Raw genomic sequence first — 24,244 nt, 5'->3', positions numbered from 1 at the left:
TGCTGGAACAAACTTCCATCTGCCGTTGTGGAAGTTCATAGCTTAAATGAATTCAAGGAGGAACTGGACAAACTTTTAGAAGGAATGGATCTGTGAAATTATCTTTTTTTTTTTTTTTTTTGGCCGATGCTACATAGGCTCATACGCTTGCTTTTTTGCATCACATGCCTCCATTACTACTACTGCAATTGACGCCCTATGCAAGGTGCTAAGATCATCTGTTAGGAACTAATTTTAAATTAATTACACGAATAGTCCACAATAAAATAATTTTATTCAAAGCATAGTATTACGGAACTTGCCGATTTCTTATTCATTTGCAAGATAACTGTTAATTTGTATGTGGTCATGGAACAGCTGTAGATTCTGGAAAGTTATGTTTTTGAATATAATTGTTTTATCGTTTATTCTTATGATTAATTTAAAGTTAGTTCTTAGTGGAAATAACTGAAGCATACATCTCTGTTAGTTTCACCAAAACTATAACATGTTTTAGTTTTATGTATCATGATGTACTGGAAAGTTTCGAGTTATAAATCTTTGTTTTTATTTAGTTATAATTTTGAGGGTAACAAAAATTGTAATGATGCAGTGTAATTAAAATTTAAAGTGAATATTCTTAATGGATTTTTTTGAATGAGTGAATGTATAAATTTTTGTCTTTACTGCTGTCAATTGTTAATTTTTAAACACCCTGTATCATCGAGCTGTGCAAACAGTATTAATCCTATTTATTCCTTTCATGTTATTCTAAAACTCCTATTAGCAGTTATGGGCATGTTTCGACTTTTTTTTTTTTTTTGTACCATTTCTTTTTTTTTTTTTTTTTTTTTTTTTTATTTACTTTGCAATGAAGACTAAATTTCAAAAGAGAGCTGTCTCAATTTTCAAAGTCACTGAATTTTTAATAAAGTATTTTTCTACTTTTTATTTTAAAGATAATTAATACGAAAATTGCGTGTTATTTCTTGATTATAGTAAATGTCATATGAATAATAACTTTGCTGGAGAGGCTTTAACTAATTAGTTATGACCTATATTGCGCCCACGTAATTTCTTCCCTTCTGACTATTGTGATTATGTGACCGTTCTAAATGATGGTTCATGAAGCATGGATTTGGTAATTGCGTTGAAAGACACACCAGTGGTCATTGACATGCTCTTGATATTTGCCCTGCGTGTGTGTGTGTTTCAGCGCAACCACAGAAAATCGGCCTCGCCGCAAAAGCAAATTATCCCCCCCGAAAACTGATCAGAAAGTATTTGAAATTTCAAAAACAAAAAAGTTATATTTTATATATATTTCTCAGCTTTCAGGCTTCCTTTGGTTTATACCTTATCCTAAGCTTTTAGCATAGTTACACTTGTGTGTGTGTGTGTGTGTGGGTGGAGACGGAGGGAGTCTGCCGGTGGGATGTTTCCGATGACTTTGTTCATGCATTATTTTAATAAATCTTTAATGCAGCTTATTCTTCCAGTAGTATAATGCCATTATATCGTGTGCTATTTTGTTCTTTGCACAATTATTGCTTTAAAAAGTATTTCCTTTTATAATAATAAAATAAAATGCCACATTTTAACATAATTCAAGGCGTTTACTGAATTTAAAGAAACTTATAAGTTATTCTCAGTTATGGGAAATCAAAGAATTATTTTTACGATATTATTAAAAATATATTTAGAATTCTGCATCAAGCGAAATTTTATAATGATTGCTCTTTTAGGAGGGAAAGTGGAAAGGGCATGAAATTGGGACTTGGCTTATAACCTTCTCTGGAACAAAGAAATAAGCGTTGATATGTATCGATCCGCCTTTTCTTTCTCGAGTAATGCTCAGACTTCTGAAACTGTATATTAGTTTCTGTAGGACGGAAGAATTGGAGAAACCGTGGAATCGGAATTGATTCTACAACCTTTCCAGTGACTGAACACAATATGCGCAGTAAATATGGTGTCGATGATTACTGTGCTTATTTGAATATGTGAACATCGTATTTATTGGGCATATTCTTAATAGAACATGAGCAATAAATGTGGTGTTGATTGTTGATACGACTTTTTTTTTTTTTTTTTTAGCGAGTAATGCCTAAACATTAAACATATTTTCATACTTTTTACAGGATATTTGTAATTACACCAATAAATTTATAGGGGTTGTTCTTGGTACAAAAAAAAGAAGAAAAAGGTTCATATAAAATATTCCTGAAAAAAGCTTCCTTTTCGAGTAACAGCCCTTTTTATGTGTTCGAAAAATGATTGGCGAAAATAATTTTAATAGGTGTGTGCTGTGCTGTAAGGTATTAGCAAGGAAGACTGAATGTATATTGTAGTGCACTTATGTTAACAGTTTGCTATGTTAACAGAGTATTTAACGCGGATTTGTGGGAAACCACGGGAACCGCATTACAATAACACTATGTCCACTATGTAATGCACTTAATGTTTGGATTTTAAATGTCCTTACACCATCTTACATCAGCAATCATAAAAGCTGCTCAATTGCGACCCTGAACTTGTAAACAAGGCATGCACACAACGGACATTGACTAGCACACATTCAAAAATACTACACTTTTTCCGATTGACTTACCTGCGTTCATGGGGACAATGTCTTGTTCGTTTTTTACATACCAGGATCCTGAGGTGTGCCCATTAAAAGTAATCCAGCGGATTCAGATCAGAGGATCCCACCACAATAGCACAGGGCACCATTCCCAACAGTTTTCATGGTACGTTGCAATCAGATGGCTAGAACCAACCACCCCACTGAATTGGGCAAGGACGCTATTTCTACAACCACACATTTCAGCAGGTAATCAGAGGAATGCTTTTTAACAATTCAGGCAGGGTTCAATCTAAATATTCGTGATACATGCCCAGTCAAATAAGCAGGAAGGACGTGTATCTCGATGAGGTAATGATTCACTATACTGCACCATACACCACGGGAAAACTGAAAATTGGAGGATACCAATAGGGTCCTGTCGGTATCTTGTAATGTTTATCACAAGTATTTTGCTCTTGCCAAACGTGCGTATTATGTGAGTTTAAAAGTCCATTCGTCGTAAATGTGGCCTCACCAGTAAACACTTTGCTGGGAAAGAAGGGCTCAGCAGTAAAAGGTATGTGGATAGTTGTTTGCATTCATCTCTTGCTCCTTTTTCGCATGAAAAGGAGGAATTCTTCTTCTTCTGCTCATGTGACACTCGCCACACAAGCGATTGACTGGCTCTGCATTGCTTGTATTTGTGAGAGTGTAGGTGGAACCGTAAGAATCAAAAAGTCCAGCATATTTTCCTCCAAACCTGGTGTACGGACACAGCGTGGCCTCTTGCACGATGCAATGCATGTTTACCTCCAAACTCGCGGAGACGAAAGTGGAATGATGCAGCTGCTGATGATTTGGGAGTTTTTCTTGATGGAGAAGTGTGACTTCTCTTCACGCTATGCTTGGTTTGGTTTGGTTTGGATTTTAGTGGCGCATTAGCGACTAAGGCTATAATGCGCCACCACGCTATGCAGTACTGTACAAGTGTGTGTTGGTCTGTATAAAAATTGCCTTATTTCTATTGTCCAATTTTAACGAAATCTGGGATGGTTGGATAAATGTTTCTAGAAGACTTAAGTGTAAACTTTCACCAAAATCTGTCCATTGAAACTCGAGTTGTGGTATGCACATGGGCATGATAAAGACAAAATGCGCTTTACGCATTTGAGAAAGCGCGTTAAAAAAAAAAAAACACTATAAAATATATCACGACTCCCTACATAAAAGAATTCTCAAGCAATATTTACCACGGAGGGGGAAGAATCGTTATTATATCGCTAACGCTATTAAAACAGGGAGCACTTGAACCAAAGTAATACTGCAAATTAATACTATTAATAAGGTTATAAGTAAGATAGGGTGCTGTTCTGCTCCTGTGAACCTAACCATCCCTATATCGAAATGAAAATAAACTAAATATAAAAATAAGAAAAGAAAGACCAACTCCAGAGAGGCGACCGCACGACTCCTCACTTAAACTGACATACGCCCACACCACTGAAGAATGAGTGCCACTTAAATTATAACATAAAATACTACAAAATTTGCATTTTGTCTCTTACGTTTCCTAATTTATTCTATAGAGGACGGTGGCCATATCATATTTTGTTTTGTGTTTAGTTGGTTTGTTATTTCTTTTTGTGAACCAAGGTGTATTTGACCACTTATTTGGTGACGATAGCGACCAGTGATTGAAATGTGATCCTTTTGGAGTTCACAAGTGATGGTGTCCCTTTGAAGAGATATTACTGGTGAGCTCCTTGTTTCTATTTGTATTTTGTGGTATTTTATGTTACGATTTAAGCGGCGCTCGTTCTTTAGTGATGTGGACACCTGTCTTTTTTGGCGAGGAGCCGTGCAATCGCTACTCTCGAGGTGGGTGTCGCTTCGTCTTTCTTTTCCGTTCTCCTTTTCTTATTTCTATATTTGCATTTTTAGTTTATTTTCATTTCGATATATGAGTGGTTAGGTTCACAGGGGCAGAACAGCGCCCCTGCCTTACCTATAACAGCATTCATTCGTTGTTATTTCGTAGTTGAAGTGTTCGCTATTTTAATAGCGTTAACTCTTAAGTACTTTGTACAGGATCTCCAAACATTTGATCGAAAATTGAAAGCACAGATTATTTTCGCTCAGAGGTTTGTCCACTTAGCAGGGACTATAATTGCTTTATGATAGATCCTCTTTACGCGAATTTTTTGTGACAATTTTTAATTATTTTAGCGTTCCGTTTTTAAACGAAAGACAGTTCATATTTTATGTAGACCTGCTTAAGCTTGCATTTCAACTTTATCAGTCTATATAGTGATGATTCACGTTATGTTGGTGTTCTGATATGTCTATTAGTCATGAAATGATATTTATAAAATATCATTTTATAACTAATATAGATGTTAGAATATTATAAAATAATTTTGTTTTTTGTGAGATTTGTAATGTAGTGATGTAGTTTGTAACGTAATGTAGTCTACTTCTAATTGTTTCCATGGTACCAAAAACATGAAAGCTGTTTCCCCATATGTTTTATTGAACACTGGACTGGGCAAATAGTAGTAGTAGTAGTAGTAGTAATAGTAATAGTGGCATGTGATGCAAGAAAGCAAGCGTATGAGCTTATGCAGCATCAGCCAAAAAAAAAAAAAATAATAATAATAATAAATAAATAACACAACCATTCCCTCTAAATGGTTGCCCATTTCCTCCTTAAATTTATTTAACCTATCAACTTCCACAACGACAGATGGAAGTTTGTTCCAGCAATTAGCCACCCGCTAGCTAAAGGCAAATTTCCGCACATCTATTCTACACCTGTCTTCCCTCAATTTGAATTTATGCCCCCTTAGGTTCGTAATCTGAAAAGGTGGAAGAATCCCATTAGAATTCAGCGTGCTCAACCCATTCAAGGCCTTATACACCTCAATCAGATCACCTCGTAGGTGCCTAGTCTCCAGCCGCTGCAATTTGAGGAACTTAAGCCTCTTTTGGTAAGAGGATCTCTTCATTCCCATCACCAATCTTGTTGCCCTTCTCTGTACACGCTCAAGGAAATCTACATCCTTCCTAAAATGAGACCTCCAGACCTGTACACAGTACTCAAGGTGTGGCCTGACCATTGCCTTATACAGAGGGATAATCACCTCCTTTTCTCTGATAGCAAAATTCCTATATATCATTGACAAAACCCCATGACCTGCTCTGGCAGCCTGTCTGCATTGCTCAGAAAACTTCATATCTGACTGCACAATTACTTCCAGGTCTTCTTCATTTTCTACCACCCTAAGAGTGTAGTACCACACAGTTGGTACGTTACTCTGGGGTTACTTCTACCCATATGCAGTACTTTGCATTTGTCAATGTTAAACTTCAGTTGCCACTTCTCAGCCCATCTTCACAAATTTTCTAGATCCTATTGCAGTAGCACACATTACTATCATTAACAACACTGCCAACCTTTGTATCATCTGCAAACTTCGACACTAAGCCTGATATACCTTCATCAATATCATTGACAAATATACAAAAGAACAGTGGACCCAACACCGAACCCTGTGGGACTCCACTAATAACATTAGTCCACGAAGAACAGCGGCCATTGATTACCACCCTCTGTCTTCTCCCACTCAACCATCCTTTTATCCATTGTAGCAACTTACCCTTAATACCATTCTGCTCCAATTTGTACAATATTCTTCCATGCGCAACAGTGTCAAAAGCTTTCCTGAAATCCAAGTATATGATATCAAAATTATTTTTTGCATCCGGTTCCTTTGTAACCACATCATAATATACAATCAAATTTGTTAGACAAGACTTTCCCTTAACAAACCCATGCTGTGTCTGAATTATTGCTGCAGTCTTATCTAGATGATCCTGCAATGCATCTTTAACCAGTGACTTCATTATTTTACCCGGAACAGAAGTTAAACTAACTGGTCTGTAATTACTCGTGTCACCCTTCGACCCCCCTTTGTGAATTGGGGGATACATTTGCACATTTCCAGTCCGTGGGGAACTCCCCTGAGTCCAAGGATGCTCTCATAATTATGGGTAAGGGTTTGCTTACTTTCTTTGCCGTCTCCTTTAATATAACTGGATAGATCCCAGGTGCCTTTCTTATGTTTAACTTCAACAATTTCTCCTCCACTTTGCTCTCGGTTATTACAAAATCATTAAGCACCATGCTACAATTTGATAATCTTGTGGCATTTTCAATCCTTTATAACTCCTCATGTGTGAATGAATATGCAAAATACTCATTCAGTTTGTTTGCTATCTGAGCAGGATCATCAACAGTCAAACCATCGATATCAACAGGTGTTTAAATAGCAGTATGTGGAAAATAATACTTACATTCGTAACGTATCTTCATTATTTGATACTGAACGAGATCTTAGTTATGAAACATCATTTCATAATTTAATTACTAATAGAGATATTAGAACAGACACCTAAAACGATTTCATGAAATGTGTGAAAATTTTATATTGAAACAACTTAACGTAACTTTTGATTGCTACCACTTTTACCAAAAACGGAGAATCGTTTACCTATATGTCTTATTAAATATGGAACTTAGCATATCCTAATGATTGTAGCTTCCCCGTCTTTAAACGGCAGTATGTGAAAAATGATGCTTATATATTTGTACCACATCTACATTATTTAATATTAAACGAGCTCTTGCCGACCGGGCTAGCCGGGTGGATAAAGTGCCTACCTAGCAACCCAAAGGTCGCGGGTTCGAATCCCGCCTCGGGCTTGGATAAGACTACTGCGAAAACCTTGGGAGGTGCATTATGGCCATAGAAGCCGATTCGCCAACAACTACAAAAAAAAAAAATGAGCTCTTAGTTACAATGATTAAAACCATTTTAATAAAATCGAACATCATTCACATGAATGGCATAATTCTTTAACATTCATTTTATTATAAATGTAAAGTCGTGAGCTCAATCACCGATTTTACAAGTTTAAACAAATTAATTAGTAACAATTTTCATAATGTTAAATGTTTAAAATGATTAACATATTTTCTCACCTTCATAATTTGCTTTGAATCCTTTGTGTCCATTTTGGTTACTGGATGTTTTATATGTTACTAACATGCGATATCCACTAGTAATAATGTGGTCCGGAACTCTTCCACTTCCACAAAATCGCCCTATAGATTAATAATTAATTGTTAATACATATCAACTGGAACCATTAATAGAATAATATTTTATGATATGAAGAACTCTATAGAAACAGTTTCTCAAACTGCGATGCTTATTCCACTGTTGCTGGAGAAGACAATTCTTTATTGGAGGCGCAGTATGGTAATAAATATTTTTATCTGCATTAGAATAATAAACATACAGGTCTCTTTTAGCTGATGTATAAAATCATAAATATTTCTGTAAGTATTTCTGTAAGCTTAGGTTAACGCCATTTTCAAAAATATCGGCTCTTGTAAAGAATTTGAAAAATGGCTTTAACTTTTTTATTAATATTCACTTATAATGGCACTTCAAATTACCACCAATATTCGGTTTGCAACATCCTTTATATCTTATCTTATAATTTCGTGTGAGTGAGGGAATCAATTAGTAGAAATGTCTGGATGGAGCGTGACCATTAGTAATAATGTCTGAAAGAGGCGTGAGTTTAAAATGTTTGAAAATGTCTGCTCTCGATAATTAAAATTATCTTATTCGCTGTGAACTTTTATACCATCTGTAAATGTATACCATATTCTAAAGTTACTCTGTCAACCGATCAGTCATTCTGGCCTACCGGGCTAGCCGGGTGGGTAAAGTGCCTGCCCGGCAACCCAAAAGTCGCGGGTTCGAATCCCGCCTCGGGCTTGGATCAAACCCGAGGCGGGATTCGAACTGCAAAAACCTTGGGAGGTGCATTATGGCCACAGAAGCTGATGCGCCAACAACTACCAAAAAAAAAAAAAAAAAATCAGTCATTCTACTCACCTGTCGCAAATAAGCTATCTAAATTTTTAAAAAATGGGAAAGGAGAAACATAGAGAAAGAGGTTAGTGGGCATTTATTTAAAACTGTAGTCGATAATTATGAGCATGCACCTGATGAGGGCCAGTAAATCTGAATTTTTTGATTGTTATGTTGGGCTTGCACAGCATGCTAAACCTGATTTCAAAAGATATTTTGAGCAACAGTCCCAAACTCTTACCATTGTAGGCTGGCAGTAATACTGATGTGGACAAAACTTTGAATCAAGTGTATTAGCATTAGTAAAGGCACATGATGAAAGAAAGAAAGCTTATATAGCATTAGCCAAAAGAAAAAAAAATCTCCTAATTTCACTCATCCACTCGCTCCAAATGTCTAGTTCTGCCTTGAATCTATTTGAGCTATCAACTTCTACAACGACAGATGGAAATTTGGTCCAGCAATCAACCACACGCTGGCTAAAGGCAAACTTCCGCACATCTATCTTACAATGGTCTTTCCCAAATTCGAATTTATGCCCTCTCAGGCGATTATTCTGAGCAAGAGGAATAATTCCATCAGCATTGAGCATGCTCAAACTATTCAAGGCTTTATACACCTCAATCAGATTTCCTCATAGGTGCTAGTCTCCAGACACTGTAATCTGCAAAACTTAAGCCTTTCTTCGTAAGAGCAACCCTTCGTTCCATTCGCTAATCTTGTTGCCCTTCTCTTCACTCGCTCCAGCAACTCTACATCCTTCCTAAATTGAGGCCTTCAGACCTGTATAGAGTACTCAAGGTGTGGCTTGACAATTGCCTTATACAAGGGGACAATCACCTCCTTATCCCTGCTAAAAAAATACCTGTATATCATTGACATTGACAAGACACCATGAGCTACTCTTGCAGACCGTCTGCACTGCTCAGAAAACTTCATATCTGCCTGCACAATTACCCCCAGGTCCTTTTCATTCTCTACCACTGTCAGTGTAGTACCACACACTTGATACGTTACTCTGGGGTTACTGCTTCCCATATGCAGTACTTTACATTTGTCAATGTTAAACTTCATTTGCCACCTCTCAGCCCATTTGCTCAACTTTCCTAGATCTTGTTGCAGCAGCGTACTGTCATTAGTGTCATTAACAACCCTGCCAACCTTCGTATCGTCTGCAAACTTGGACATTAAGCCTGATAATCCATCATCAATATCATTAATGAATACAGAAAACAACAATGGACCCAACACACTAAACCCTGGGGGAATCCACTAATAACATTAGTCCACGAAGAGCAGAGTCCATTGATTACCACTCTCTATCTTCTCCCACTCAACCATCCCTTTATCCATAGCAGCAATTTGCCTCCAATGCCACACTGCTTCAATTTTTGCAGTATTATATCAAAGTTATTCCCTACATCCAGTTCCTTTGTGACCACATCATAGTATCCAATCATATTGGTCAGACAAGACTTCCCCTTAACAAAACCATGCTGTGTTCGAGCTGTAACTAAAGTCTTGTCTAGATGATCCTGCAGTGCTTCCTTAACCAGTGCCTCCATTAATTTCCCTGGAACAGAAGTTAAACTAACAGGTCTGTAATTACTTGTGTCGCCCTCTGATCTTCCTTTGTTAATTGGGATTACATTTGCACATCTACAGTCCATGGGTACCTCCCCTGAGTCCAAGGAAGCTCTCATATTTATGGCTAAGGGTTTGCTTACTTCCTTTGCTGCCTACTCCTTTAATATAACTGGATCGATCCCATCCACCCCGGGTACCTTTCTTATGTTTATCTTCAACAGTTTCTCCTCCACTTTCTTCGTAGTTATTACAAAATCGTCTAGCTCACTGCCAAAGTTTAATTCATCTCTGGCATTCCCCTCCCTGAATAACTCCTCATGTGGGAATGTAGATGCAAAATACTCATTTACTTTGTTAGCTACCTGAGCAGGATCATCAACAGTTGACCCATCGATATCCAGTGGACCAATCTGATTCATCCCCTTCCTTCTAGAGTTTACATAAGTAAAGAACTCTTTGCTGTTTTTCTTTGCATCCTTTGCCAAAGATTTCTCGTAATCTGCCTTTGCCTGCCTAACCTCCTTTGTGACTTGGTTACAGACCAGCTTATATCTATCATAGGCTTACCTGTCACCCATTAATTTATATTTATCCCATGCATTTTTCTTCTCTGCCACATGTCTCATTAGTTCATCTGACATCCATTTAGGCCTAAACCTTGAACAATATTTCTTAGTTGGTATGAAAAGCCTAGTAGCTTTCAAGATTAATTCTTTGAATGCGTACCATTTTGAAATTGCTGTTGGTAACATAATCAGTTGGTCCCAACGTATACAATTTAAATAGTCTCAGACCTCCGTATTCGCCTTTACGAAAGCAAAAACCCTTCCCATTACCCCTGATGGTAGTTACCTTTTTGAGTAAATCCCACTTCAGCACACTGTGATCACTGCCACCTAGTGGTTCCTTTATCTGCAGATTATTAATGCATAAAAATTCACTACTGATAATCAGATTAAGAGTGTTACTCCCTCTAGTTGCATCCCGAATATGCTGCTGTAGATAAAAATCATCTAATAAATCCACAAAAGCCTTGCTAGTGTGTGAGTGACCAACCTATATATTCCAGTCAATATCTGGGAAATTAAAATCCCCCATTATAAGCGTCTCTGATTTACTGGCCTACTCTCTTTCCCTGTACAGTTGTTTATTATACTCATCAGAGTCATTAGGCCTATAACACACTCCTGCTCTCAATTTTGATTTCCCAGTGCTTATGTTACACCAAACTGACTCGACACTGCACTGTCCAGCCATGTCGACTGGCTGTATTTTCTTGGATTTTATGTGTTTCTTAACTAATAGCATAGCTCCTCCTCCTTTCCTATCCTATCTATCGTTCCTGTACATATTGCATTCCCCAAATTCCATTTCTGCATTCCTTATATCTGTGTGACACCACGTCTCTGATATCCCAACAATATCTGCCTTTGATGTTTTGACGAACACCTCAAATTCATCAAAGTTATTTACCAAACTCTTAGCTTTGGTGTACACGCAAGTATACATTCACCTGTTCCTATTCTTAGCTACCCTAACACAGCCCGTGTGTTTACTTGTACCGCAATGACTCCCAGCAGTCTCTGAAATCCCCTGCATCTTGTTTTCCAGACTGCTGCTCATTCCAATAGAAGCAGTACAAAAATCACTTTCACCTCTGCTAGCGGCTACTGTTAATCTATTAGTCCGTGTATCCCCCCCCAATCTAACAGTTTTCCGACCCACCGAACACTGTTTTCTGTTCGTTGCACCATTCTCGATACACCTTTGAAACTGTGGTACGTGAAAAGTTCAGGAGAATGCTGTTTCAGAGATGCTTTGTCCAGCACGTCTTGCACCTACTACCATGCCACGTTCGTAGTCGGTTAGATCGCTCCCTTTCCCCATTCTTGCTACGGTTTGTACTCCTAACTGATACTAGAAAGGTTGTTCTGCTGCATTTATATCCACAACTGTGGTTATATGACTTGCAACGTTGTGGGACAAACCATTTGTGTGTACAGCAGGGGTGTACCTAATAAAGTGGCAGCACAGTGTATATGTATATATATATTTTTTTATCATTATAATTCATATCATTGTTAATGTATATATAGAATATTGTACTTGTTTTTATATTTGTGTCCTTTGTACTGAATTTATGCCCCTAGCCTAGTGCTGTGATGGGTTTTCTGTATTTGCAATAAATGAATATTTATTTATCTTCTCTGACATATTTTAAAAGTCATTTCAAAATAGAGGAGCTCTACTAAACATATTCGATACTATTCTTAAACTCAGACTACTAAAAATCAGTAATGAGAATTTTGAATGCAACAACTTCGTCTTCAGGGGTATTGCACAAAGAGGTGCCTTGTTACCTCCTCTTTCTGCAGTAGCCCTTGAGCTAGTATTTCATCGCTTCTAAAATACACTCTGCCCAGCTCCATAATTGTAAACTGAAATCTCGCAGGTCTCTCGTTTTGAGAACTACACGTGCTCATTTGGTCTGGAGTAAAACGTACAAATTACATTTAAAAATAGGTAAACGACAAATGACATTACAGATTTTGTTCAGGAGCACAAGTAAATAGTCAACTTCTATAAAAATTTGGCCTTAGATAGGACAAGCACCTCACGTTTCAAAAGCATTTTGAACTAACAAGGACGAAGGCTTACTCCTCTATACTGTATGTTAAAACAGGAACTTCCGGGGTTGCCAATACTATATGAGTTCAGTGCATCATTCTAATGATACACTGAAGTATTTATCGATTTATTATAATCATCTAGTCGTCAGTGCTCGAATCGTATCAAAAGAAATTTCTGCTCTTGAGTACTGGCTGATACGCTGGATGACAGGAAATCTCCGGATCAGCTTCTACATCTAAAAGTAACACCGTGGAAACATCAAGTACTGGCTAAAATTTTACTCGCCTTAGCCGAAATCTACGAAGGAAGAATTGATCACCCCAGCCTAGATGGCATTAATCACTGGCTCACGAGTTGCAGGAAGACAATGCAGAGACACGCGCCTTCATCCTCCTCCTGCAACGCAATTTGGGAATAAGAAGCTTGGAGAAATTCTTCTCTAGGTAAACGACAAATAACATTATAGATTTTCATCCTACTGAATATTCTTGACTTATTCACTTCCCTAATATTGATCTCGATAAGTTTAACAGATCCTGAAAGACTACAGACTTTAACTACGGAACCGTTAAAAATCAATAAAGTAAGTTAAGTGATTTAAGAGCATATTACTTAAAAGCAAACAGTTTGTCAATTATGCACAATCCTAAATAAGTTGCCTCTTAAGAAATAAGTCAATATATCATTATAAAGAATAGACGTGGATAAAAGAATATGCTGTTTGTGCAAGTACAGGATTAGTAAACATTGACTGTAAATTATGTTATTAAAATGTTTGTAATACCAGAAAACTATATATTTTATGGTAAATGAAAATATGTTTATTAAAAAGATGAAAATTATGTTAAATTTTTATATTTGTGTGATACCCTCCTAGTCGGTAGGCACTCCCAGGGTTGACACCAGTGACACTAGCGAATAAACAGATCATTCATTCATTTATTTAAAAGAATTGTCGGAGTAGCTGTCCTTCATCAACTTGTTTAAACCGAAAAACGTTTTTTAGACCGTTGTACTCCCGGCTTTCACTGAGGTCTAAACACCAGACCGACAGTCAAAAGAAAATGCTCCCCGAGACAACACCATTGATATGATCAACAACCTGAATATTACTGACCTTGACATATTTTGCTTAGAAGCGTACTATAACCAGGCTCTTGAAGAAACTATTGCACTTACTCCACTATAACAAAAGTGTAGGTCTAGAAGGCTGACCCAGGTAGATATTGGGATTAGACCAATGGTCTTCAACGTGGGCGATAGCAGTCACCAGTGGGCGTTTCAGGGTTTTTAGTGGGCGTTAAAACGTTCCCTACCTCATATCTAGTTAGAAAATATTCAGTGCAGAAAACTTAAAAAAAAAAAAAAAAAAAAAGTTTACAAGTAACAGAAAAAAATGATATTTTCGAAAGACCCATACAATTATGAAGTCTGGCCTGGCATTGAATCCTTGGTTAGCAGGCAACAAGAACGAAGTACAGTAGTTGTTAAAATGCCTTCAGATGTTTTTTTTTAATTTTAATAAGTTATTTTGGAATTAATTACTATGTTTAAATCTGGTGTATTTTTTAAAGTATTTATCAAAAATTTCGTTGTTAAATTAAGGCTAAAAGTGGGCGGTAAACGTATTTAAAATGGCAAAATATAGTAATAAAAGTGGGCAGTGAATCAAAAAAGTTGAAGGCCACCGGACTAGACAATCATTCACTGTTTGAAAAAAAAAAAAGGAAAAAAGAAAAAAAAAAAACAACTTATAGCAACTAATGAGTGATGTTTATGTTTACAGGACTCATGTAAAAGGCTGGCTGTAGTTAACCAGGCTCATATATTCATGAAGGAGCTAAACACCAATCCAGGTAAGTGTTTTTACTGTAAAAATTACAAAACAAGCTAATAAAAAATAAACATTGAAATTTAACACTGAGAAATTAGCCATGGTCAAAAAAATCAAGTAGAAAAAAATACATTTTATTTATTATTTATTTTTTTATTTATTGTACTAGGTGGTCCAAGCCAGATTTCCTGGCATCCCCGCCGTCTATTTACAATATTGTACAAATAATTACAGCCTTACAGCCATTAATTAATAAATAAAATGCCCGTATAATACCCGTTCCAGTAGAACCTCATAAATTAGCCCCAGGGGCTCACAGTACCTACTCACAGTATGGTGAGTATGGGCTTGGCACACCCAGGGTCCTGAGCTAGATGTCATCATTTCTCTCTCTCTCTCTCTCTCTCTCTCAGGGTAACTTGGGAATTTTTTTTGGCTGGTGCGGCATAAGCCTGAGGCTTATGCTGCACCCTAGACCGACCGGGCTAGCCAGGTAGGTAAAGCGCATGCCTGGCAACCCCAAAGGTCGCGGGTTCGATTCCCGCCTCGGGCTTGGATCACAGTAAAATGCAAAAACTTTGGGAGGTGCATCATGGCCATAGAAGCTGATGCGCCAACAACTAACAAGAAAAAAAAATGCTGCATCCTATGGCTAATAATAAAAAAAAAAACGAGTCCTTGATGACACCACGTTCTGGATTTTTGAAAATTCCGTTTTTATTATTATTTTATTTTTTTAAAGATTTTGCTTGTAGTAGCCTAAGTTATATTCATGGGTAATTCGTTATTTTTAATAGATGATACAGTATGACGTTCTCTGCTACCTATGGCGTTCATATAAATAAATAAAATAAATTTTCTGTTTATACTCCGGGACGACCAAACGGTCAGAGGAGATTACAAGATACACAGAATACAAGAAACTGCACCGTATTCAGCAGTCACGGGCTTGAACCCCGGTCACTCAAGGCACGTGTACTTATGCACCCGCGCGCCTGACCATAACGATAGTTATGAACTTGAAGCCAAAATATTAACCGTATTGCCGTACATGTTAGCAGGTAAACATGTTAACACCCTTGCCTAAGAAATAAATTTTAATATTTTTAAAAATGAGGTGTAAACAGTACGATATTCAGAGTTTCGGATTTTCGAAAATTCTGCATTTTCGAGTTTGTACTTCTTGAGTTTTTGAGCTATATAATACTAAGTTATAGTATTTAAATATGTAATTCTATCATTTATGTTTGTTTCTGCAACCACTGAGTTTACTATGCAAAAAAAGCAGAAAAAAATAGCATAATACAGTAATTATGAAACTGATAGTATCATTTCCTACAGTAAAGTAAAAAATTGTTTAATATGGGCCCTCCTTTTCAGAATAGGTGCAATGCTACAACTGCTACCAGTAAAGGGGTATTTCATTCCTTCATTCATTCAATCATTATTTCTTTGATTGTCGAAGTATTCTATATTGTACTTTATAAATTTTATGATTGTTGAGGTTACTGTTGGAAATATGTTAGTTTAAAAAGAGACCGGAATTTTCTTGCAGAATACGTTCTTACTATACAGCAAGATTAGCAGTAAGAATATAGTTTAAAAATTAGCATTTAAAAAAGCACATTATGAGTCGTTCTAATAAAACTATTCCGGTTTCTTTAGTCTGCGTGAACCGTTTTTGTTTTCTTTTCTTATAAACTGAAATGGTAGAGAAAAAATCGGAATCCCGCCTCTCCCTCTCCCCATTTTCTCGATATAATACTGATTTTTTTCTCTTTAAACGTGAAAAAAAAAATCATGTTATGCTGACGGGGTATTGAAAACCTATAATTAAATTGCCATGTTTCACTGCTAGATATGATTTCAATACAGATGCTACTAGAATGAAGGATGAAAATCATGAAAATCTGATATCACTATCTTGGTATACAGATATACTGAGAAAGAAGCGAAATGGATCGCTCATTCTAAGCGGAAATCTGCGACGTTAAACTGATTTGAGAGCAGTCGCCATCCCTGATTGTGGGTGGTAAGTCCTAAAATGTGGGGGTGGGGAGAAATCACATTTAGTATCTTCGTATTTGGAACTAGCTTTTACCGATCAATGGACTAGACGAAGAGAGATATTTCAGTGCATCCAGTTCGTTCAACAAATGACGATAGATGAAGTTTTACAGTACCGGGGGTGTTTCCATTAACGACATCGTTAGTCGAGCCGATTCAGCCCAACGGTTTATCTGAGCGGTGGAGTTTTATGACGTATTGGTTTACTGCAAAGCTGGCAGGGGGAGATAGAAGTAGAGGATACAGTAATGCCTATTTTCTTCCTCTTTATCTCTGAAAGCACAGATCAGCAGGTCTATGTGACTCAATCTATCGATTCCGAAGGCATAAAGAGCATTTATGTTACTTTGGAAAGGACGGAGGGATGAACGATGGCGTGGGTTGTTGAAGAAAACGTATTCAGAGTCTCAAAATTATAATATCTCAATGTGATCTAAAGGCATACAGCGAACAAAGTTTGATTACGTATTGAGTGATAAAACAATTTTACTGTTTCACATTGATCTATAGTTATGAAAAGAAAATTTTAAACATACAAACAAAAAGTTTTAGTCAGAAATTTTGAGAAACACTGAAAACTTAAATCGTAACAAAAAAGATCGGATGTAATTTTATATTTGTATCCCTGAACGGCCACATAGGATCAGAGAAGTTCACAAGAAAAAGACGCGGCGTAGATAACTCTGTTACGCTGAGTTTAATTCCTCTCTTTTTACACTGTATTTCTTAAAGTTCATTCAGACCTTCTTTCAAGTCGCTTTTGTTCGTGATGAAGGCATTCCAAATAGATCCTGCATGGGTTCATTGTATTAGTAGGTCTATGTATTTGAGCAAAAACGTTTAATCGAAAGAAACTACAATCGCTTTGCAACCACCACGTTTCCCCAATTCCAGTCCGATTTTCAACCTTAAATACTTATTTTTCTTATTTATTTAACATCACAGCTTTATCCTCTTACAATGTATGAGAAAACTGTCATATTGCACAATACTGAACATAAATATGAGATACAACTGTACAATTAAAAATTTCGCAAAAATAACATATTTACAAATAACTATAAAGATATATATACTCATGAAATGTTTGAAGCTCAATGAAGCAAACTGAAATTTAAAAACAAAGATTGGTCTAGGGAAAAAAAACAACTACATAAATTTTACAATTATAAAGCACAGGTGATTATAGGTATTTAAATTATTTACAAATCGATAGGATTAACATAAAAGAAATTAAATTTTCATTGTGCGATCCAGAATGGAGAAAGATTTAATAAATGAACTAAATGACATGAAATAATCGAAATTGTTGACATTTAAAATATTCAATAAACAGAAAACTGGGCTGTTTGTTCCGTAGTCGGTTTGATACTTGAGGGAAAATAAATAATTGTTTCTGTAATTAAAAGCAGGAATATAGAAGGAGATACACTGCAACAGCGAGTTGTTTATACATTTGCCGTTAATTATTTTATACATTATTTATTTATTTATTAAATCAGTTTATTTAACCAACAAATATGGTCTTCACCCCTTACACAGCCATTCAGCCAGTAGGGCGATCAGTAATACAATTAATTATTTACATTATATAACACATATAAATAAATTTTAACAAACAGTAGATTTTATAAGGTAAACTTTTTTTTTTTTATGTAAACCCCAAACACGAGAGGTATTAGAACCTATAGTACTGTACTTAGTACCGTGCTTGGGTTGGAGGTTGAGAAGATGAAAGAAGATATTTGTTGATATTGGACTTGAACTTCTGTAGACTGTAATTTTCAGGAAATACATACGAAGGAAGGTTGTTCCAGAAAATGGCAGTTGAATGAATAAACGAGAAAGATGAAAAGTTGGTTCTGTGAGTTTGAAGTTGGACAGTAAATGGATGTTGCTTGGTGGCTGCACGTGTTCGGACTGTTTTGAAAGAGACAGCAGGAATTATAGAAGCCAATTCAGAAGAACAGTGCCCATGAAAATACCTGTAGAAGAGGCATTAAGCAGAAACAGTACGTCTATGAGACAGCGAGTGGAGAGACTCTGTTAGAGATGAATCATTAATTAACCTAACTGCCCTCTTCTGAATGGAATCAAGAAGCCTGAGAGAGGTTTTGGGGGCACCACCCCAGATGTGGGAACAATATTCCATGGTAGGGTGGATTTGCGATTTGTATAGAGTGAACAGCTGTTTGGAAGAAAAGTAATGCCGAGAGCGAAAGAGAAAACCACGTTTTTTAGAGGCGGAGGAAGCAATATTTGTAATGTGCTTGTGCCAAGAGAGATTAGAAGTCAGGGTAATCCCCAAAAGAGATATATCATTTTGCCTAGAAATCGGAGTGTCACCAAAGATAAGCATAGGAGCAGAAGAATCCTTTTTGCGAGATATAAGACAAGACTGAGTTTTAGAAGGATTGAAATCAACTAAGTTGTCTTTGCCCCACTGGAGAATTACCTGGAGATCGGAATTTAAGGAATTTATAGCAGATTTTCTAGAAATTGAAGCTGATTGAGCAGGACAAGGTTTCTCAAAATGGAAAGTGGAATGCAATGTGCTATCATCGGCAAAACTATGGATAGGATTTCCAGTCAATGGAAGAGGTTATTAATATACAAGAGGAAAAGAGTGGGGGAAAGAACTGAACCTTGGGGGACACCGACATTAGTGGAGAAGTTAGAAGACAGAGAGCCATCTACCATCACCCTCATTGAGCGATCAGAGAGAAAACTGGATAACCAATTACAAAAAACAGATGGCAAACCATAAGATGAAAGTTTGTTTAGAAGACCTTTATGCCAAAAACGATCGAAAACCTTTGATATATCCAGAGCAACTACTTGTGTTTCGCCGAACCTTTCCATTGACTTAGTCCATAAATGGGTAACATAAGCCAGAATATCACCAGTGGATCGACACTGACGGAATCCATACTGGCGATCATTGATCACACGGAAGGTTTCTAGGTAGTTTAAGAGTTGGCGGTTAATGGATTTCTCCATTACTTTAGAAAGAGTAGAAGTAATTGCAATGGGACGATAATTGGATGAGAGGGATTTGTCACCCTTTTTAGGAACTGGCTGGATATAAGCAAATTTCCAAGCAGAAGGAAAAACACCTTTGGATTAAAAAAGTGAAAAAAGCATCAAAGAATAGGAGTAAGTTCAGGAGCACAGATTTTGAGAACAAGTGGAGAAATACCATCGGAACCTGGAGCTTTCTTAGCATCAAGATTCGTCAAAATCCTTTTGACTGAAGACCACAGGAGGCATTGAATGGAGGGAGGGAATGGAGGGAGGTGTTTTACCAAGATCATTAATACATGAGTTGGAATAAAAATGGGATGCTAGCAGGTCAGCTTTATCCTTGGCTGAAGTGACAATAGAACTATCTGGTTTTTACAGAGGAGTGTGTAGAGAAGCGCAAAAGTTCGGCCAGTAGCTTTGGCAAGAGACCAGAATGATCGGATCGGCTACTATTAGGGCAAGAAGCAAGTTTTCTACTCTTAGCCTGTTCAAACTCTAGTTTGGACTGATTAATAATTGCTTTACAATCGTTGCGAGCTTTGGTGTAGGCAGAAAATGAAGCTGAACAATTAGAAACAAGCCAATTACGATATGCAACATTCTTCTCTTGAACAGCCTTAGCACATTTATTGGAAAACCAAGGTTTAGATAAAGGATGAGATTTTAAAGGGGAGTGTGGGATAAAGGATTCCATTCCTGAAAGAATAATTTCACTGACACGATCTGAGCAAATGTTGACATCAGAAGTTTTGAAATAGTAATCCGACCAAGGAAAAGAAGAAAAGAAATCTCGCAGGTCATCCCATTTTGCATTCTTGTAATGCCAAACAACACGAGGTTGGGAATAGCCATGAGATAAAGGTTCTATTGGAGAAGAGACAATCACCAAGTTGTGATCTGAAGTGCCAAAAGGACCTCTCACTTCGACCGTGTATTTAGAAGAGTTGTTTGTGAGAAAAAGATCAAGCGTGTTGGCTGTATGATTAGGATTGTCTGGTATTCTTGTAGGTAAATGAACAATCTGTGCACGGTCATTAGTAATTGCAAAAGCCTCAGCATCTCGACCAGCTGGGTTGGTGTGACTAGAAAACGGAAGCCAGCTGGAGTTGTGAACATTAAAATCACCAAGGAAAATTACTTCACTGTTAGGAAAGTTGTACTGGAGAGAGTCAAATTGCAAAGTGAGGAAGTCAAAGAGCTCCAAGTGATTAGTGGAGTTGGGAGAACGGTAGACACAACAGATGAATTTGACACAATGAGGTAGAGAGATTTTAAGCCAGAGAAGATCGAAGAGAGGAGATTTCAAATTACCAAGTCTCTGACAGGGAATATCAGAACGGACATATGCACAAGTACTACCTTTGAGGCGAAAGGAATCATACAGCGAATAATTTGGGCATCTGAGATGAGCAGGCAGTAGTTGAATCAACGATAACTGAGATTCTTTCAGAAAAAGTACATGGGATTTGGCAGATTGCAAGTGGAAATGGACATCGTTGAGATTAGAATTGAGACCACGTATATTTGTGAAATGAATAACTTACATAAATAACTGTCATAAATAAAAAATATTTACAAATTTAAGTAGCAGATTTAAAGCATCGAATTTACAACTTTAGAAATTTCAGTATAATTATAGTGGTAGGAGTCAGAAGCGAACCTGGACACATCTCGGTATCTTGATTTCTCGGACATTTCCACTGGATAATAAGATAGAAGATGTCATAGCTCCACCCACGTGATGCTTTCCTACACTCTCTCAGATCTGCATAGTTTTGAGTCACAGAACTTGTCTAGATTAAGCTCTAGTCTACTGATAAGCTGATTGTGTTACCGGAAAACATCACTTAAGCGACCTAGATTGACTAGCCCTGCTTGAAGAGGGAGCTGAGGGTCAGCCTGTAAGCATCATGCTGTCTTGGGAGTCGTGACGATATCGTCGATTCTGGAGAGCATCGATGAGACCGGTTATAGGTTTAGTTGCCGACCGGGCTAGCCGGGTAGGTAAAGTGCCTGCCTGGCAACCCAAAGGTCGCGGGTTCGATTCCCGCCTCGGGCTGGATATCACGATGGTGCCGAACCAACCGGTTGGTTGGATATCCCGGCCACGATACACGAAGGAAGCAAGAAAAAACTGGTTCCTTCGTGTATTGATCACATCATACGAAATAAATAAATAAAATAGGTTTAGTTAGAGTTAGGATATTTTGGGCAGCAATCTCCTTTTTCCAAGGCATCACGTCTAGATTCGAGTACAGCACCGATCTAGAAATGGTATACTGCCACCCTGTTATTCTATTAAGCCATTTGAGGATTCAATACTCTAACCCGAGAAAATTGTTGAAATGGTTTTGAGTGCTGAGGACCAGATGATGGAGGAATATAATGGTATGGGATAAAGGCCGCGTTGGACATATCGGATAATAAGTATGTATTCCTGCGAGGTCTTGACGTAGCAGCCTTATCGCTGCAATAGAGACGTCTTCGTTTTGGTGACGCCTCGTAGATGCTGCTGAAATGTGAGGCCCTCATCCTACGTTAAACCTAAGTCCATATGCGTAACGACTTTTCCTACAGGTTCCCTGCGATATAGATTTCTATGTTATTCCTTAACCTCTTTGTTCGTAAAGTTCATTTGAGCTGATTTAACGTGATTAAGTTCTAAACTGATTGAATCTAGATACATTTCTAGTTGTGTTTTTTGATTGGCCAGTTGATTGATGGTAGCTGCTTGATCAGGATTAGATGATGTTATGTACAGTTTAATGTCGTCCGCATAAGACAAAAAGTCCTGTTGTGATGCAAGGAAAGGTTCAAGAGCTGGGGCGAACAGTTTTAGTCTTAGTTGCGTTCTTCTTTTCTGGAGGTTGGTTAAGTCATATTTCGCTAAATGATGCTCGTAATCGGCTATGGGATAATTACCAAGTTTATCCTTTTGCATTAAGTTATTATCATTTTAATGTGGTGGATTTTTCCTAATTTGTTGTTTTGGGCCACATGACCTCGGGACCAAAGAGGACATATCAATTCTAAAGGGAGAAGCACCGGAGTGGTATATAAAGTTCTGGTTAGATGAGTATTGCCGAAAGAGGAAGAGAAGAACACTTTATGAAACCTAGTCTCCTGTAAGCCTGTTTGGAAATGTAGTCTATGTGAGATGAGAAGGAACAATTGTTCAAAAATATAATACCTAGATCACGTATTTCATTGGTGATTAATAACTCTTGATGTTCTACACTGTAACCAAACTGAATGACTTTCTTACGAGGATCTTTGTAAGAAACCAATTTGGATTTATCTATATTTATTCGTAGATTGTTAAATTTGGTCCGACGATAAAAGGATTCAAGAAAGATTTTAAGTTTAATGCAGTCATTAAGTAAGTTACAGGATTTATAAAGTTTAATATCATCAGAATTTAATAAAAGACTATACATTTATATGAATATTAATATCGAATATATATTGAATGTTACGTAGCCGAGTGGTTAAGGCACCAGACCTTGCCGTGCGAGACTTGGCGCTATGTAGGATCATTAAAAATGGATTAAGACTGCGAGAAGATTAAACATGTGAATGAAGTTATATATTGAATATATCAACCTCTAATTCAACAGTAACTTTTTAGCAATAGAGTTTATAATACAATATTAAACTACAGTATATTGATGCTCGCTGATGTACATTTAAAAACATATTCTGCATTGTTAATGGAAATAAGTAAACTTGTACGTTAGCTGCTAGTTCGAACTCTAATTGATTTTGCTCAATCACGTCAGTTTTTTTACGAAAAATTAAAAAAAAAAAAAAGTACCGCTAGGACCGTGAGCTAATAGTGTGTGACAGACCATGAACAGCTCGAATCGCTGTTCCAAAATGACTGGGAATGGAATCAACAAGCTGTTGATTTTCCATTCCCAGTCCTTTCAGAGCAGATATGTTTCAGCGTAATCTTCTGCCCGCGTCCATCCAGGAATTGAGAACAGTTTGTTATATAAATCGTGCTCAATTCCTGGAGTGACGCGGGCAGAAGATTATGTTGAAACGCGTCTTTCCAGTTCTTCATATAGATGCTCAGCGGGATTGAGTTCGGAGAATTGAGCTGCCAAGGCAGATGCTGGAAATCTTCCTTGTGTTTCTCAAACCACTCTTTTGCACATTTGCCACCGTAGATAGCTGCACTGACATGGAATCACTACTATCCATTTGTAGTTCCTTTCATTTTTAAGTACAAATTTTTAAATTTTTTAAACTTCAAACAGACTTGAGTTCGAATCCCGTCAGTGACGTTATTATATCTTAGTCTGTCTACCTAATTTATCTAGATATTGCTACAGTAGCATATCTTGATTATTGTCATTAACCACACTACCATCTTTTATATCATCTGCAAACTTAGACATTAAGCCAGACATATGCCTTCATCCATATCATTAATAAACAACAATCGTCCCAGCACTGAGCCCTTGGGGACTCCACTAATAACATTAGTCCACGAAGAACAGAATCCATTCATAACCACTCCTTGTCTTATCTCACTCAACCAGCCCTTTATCCATGGCAGTAACCTTTCCTTAATGCCACGCTGGCCATCGTGGGTAGCACAGTTGG

General features: G+C 37.2%; 1 protein-coding gene across 1 annotated transcript in view; it reads right to left on the bottom strand.

The window, feature by feature from the left end:
* Positions 1–24,244, bottom strand: part of LOC150089685 (tolloid-like protein 1) — a 272,573-nt gene that overhangs the window by 88,019 nt on the left and 160,310 nt on the right. The window contains exon 9 of the mRNA XM_090389593.1: positions 7,587–7,709. Coding sequence (XP_090245719.1) covers positions 7,587–7,709 — 123 coding nt within the window. The remainder of the gene's footprint in view (positions 1–7,586; positions 7,710–24,244) is intronic.

The sequence above is a fragment of the Mastigoproctus giganteus genome, chromosome 2, assembly GCF_048544385.1.
Source record: "Mastigoproctus giganteus isolate SK-2022 chromosome 2, ASM4854438v1, whole genome shotgun sequence".
Lineage (NCBI taxonomy): Eukaryota > Metazoa > Arthropoda > Arachnida > Uropygi > Thelyphonidae > Mastigoproctus > Mastigoproctus giganteus.
The sequence above is the reverse complement of the archived record's forward strand: the minus strand, read 5'-3'. Positions and strand labels throughout refer to the sequence as shown.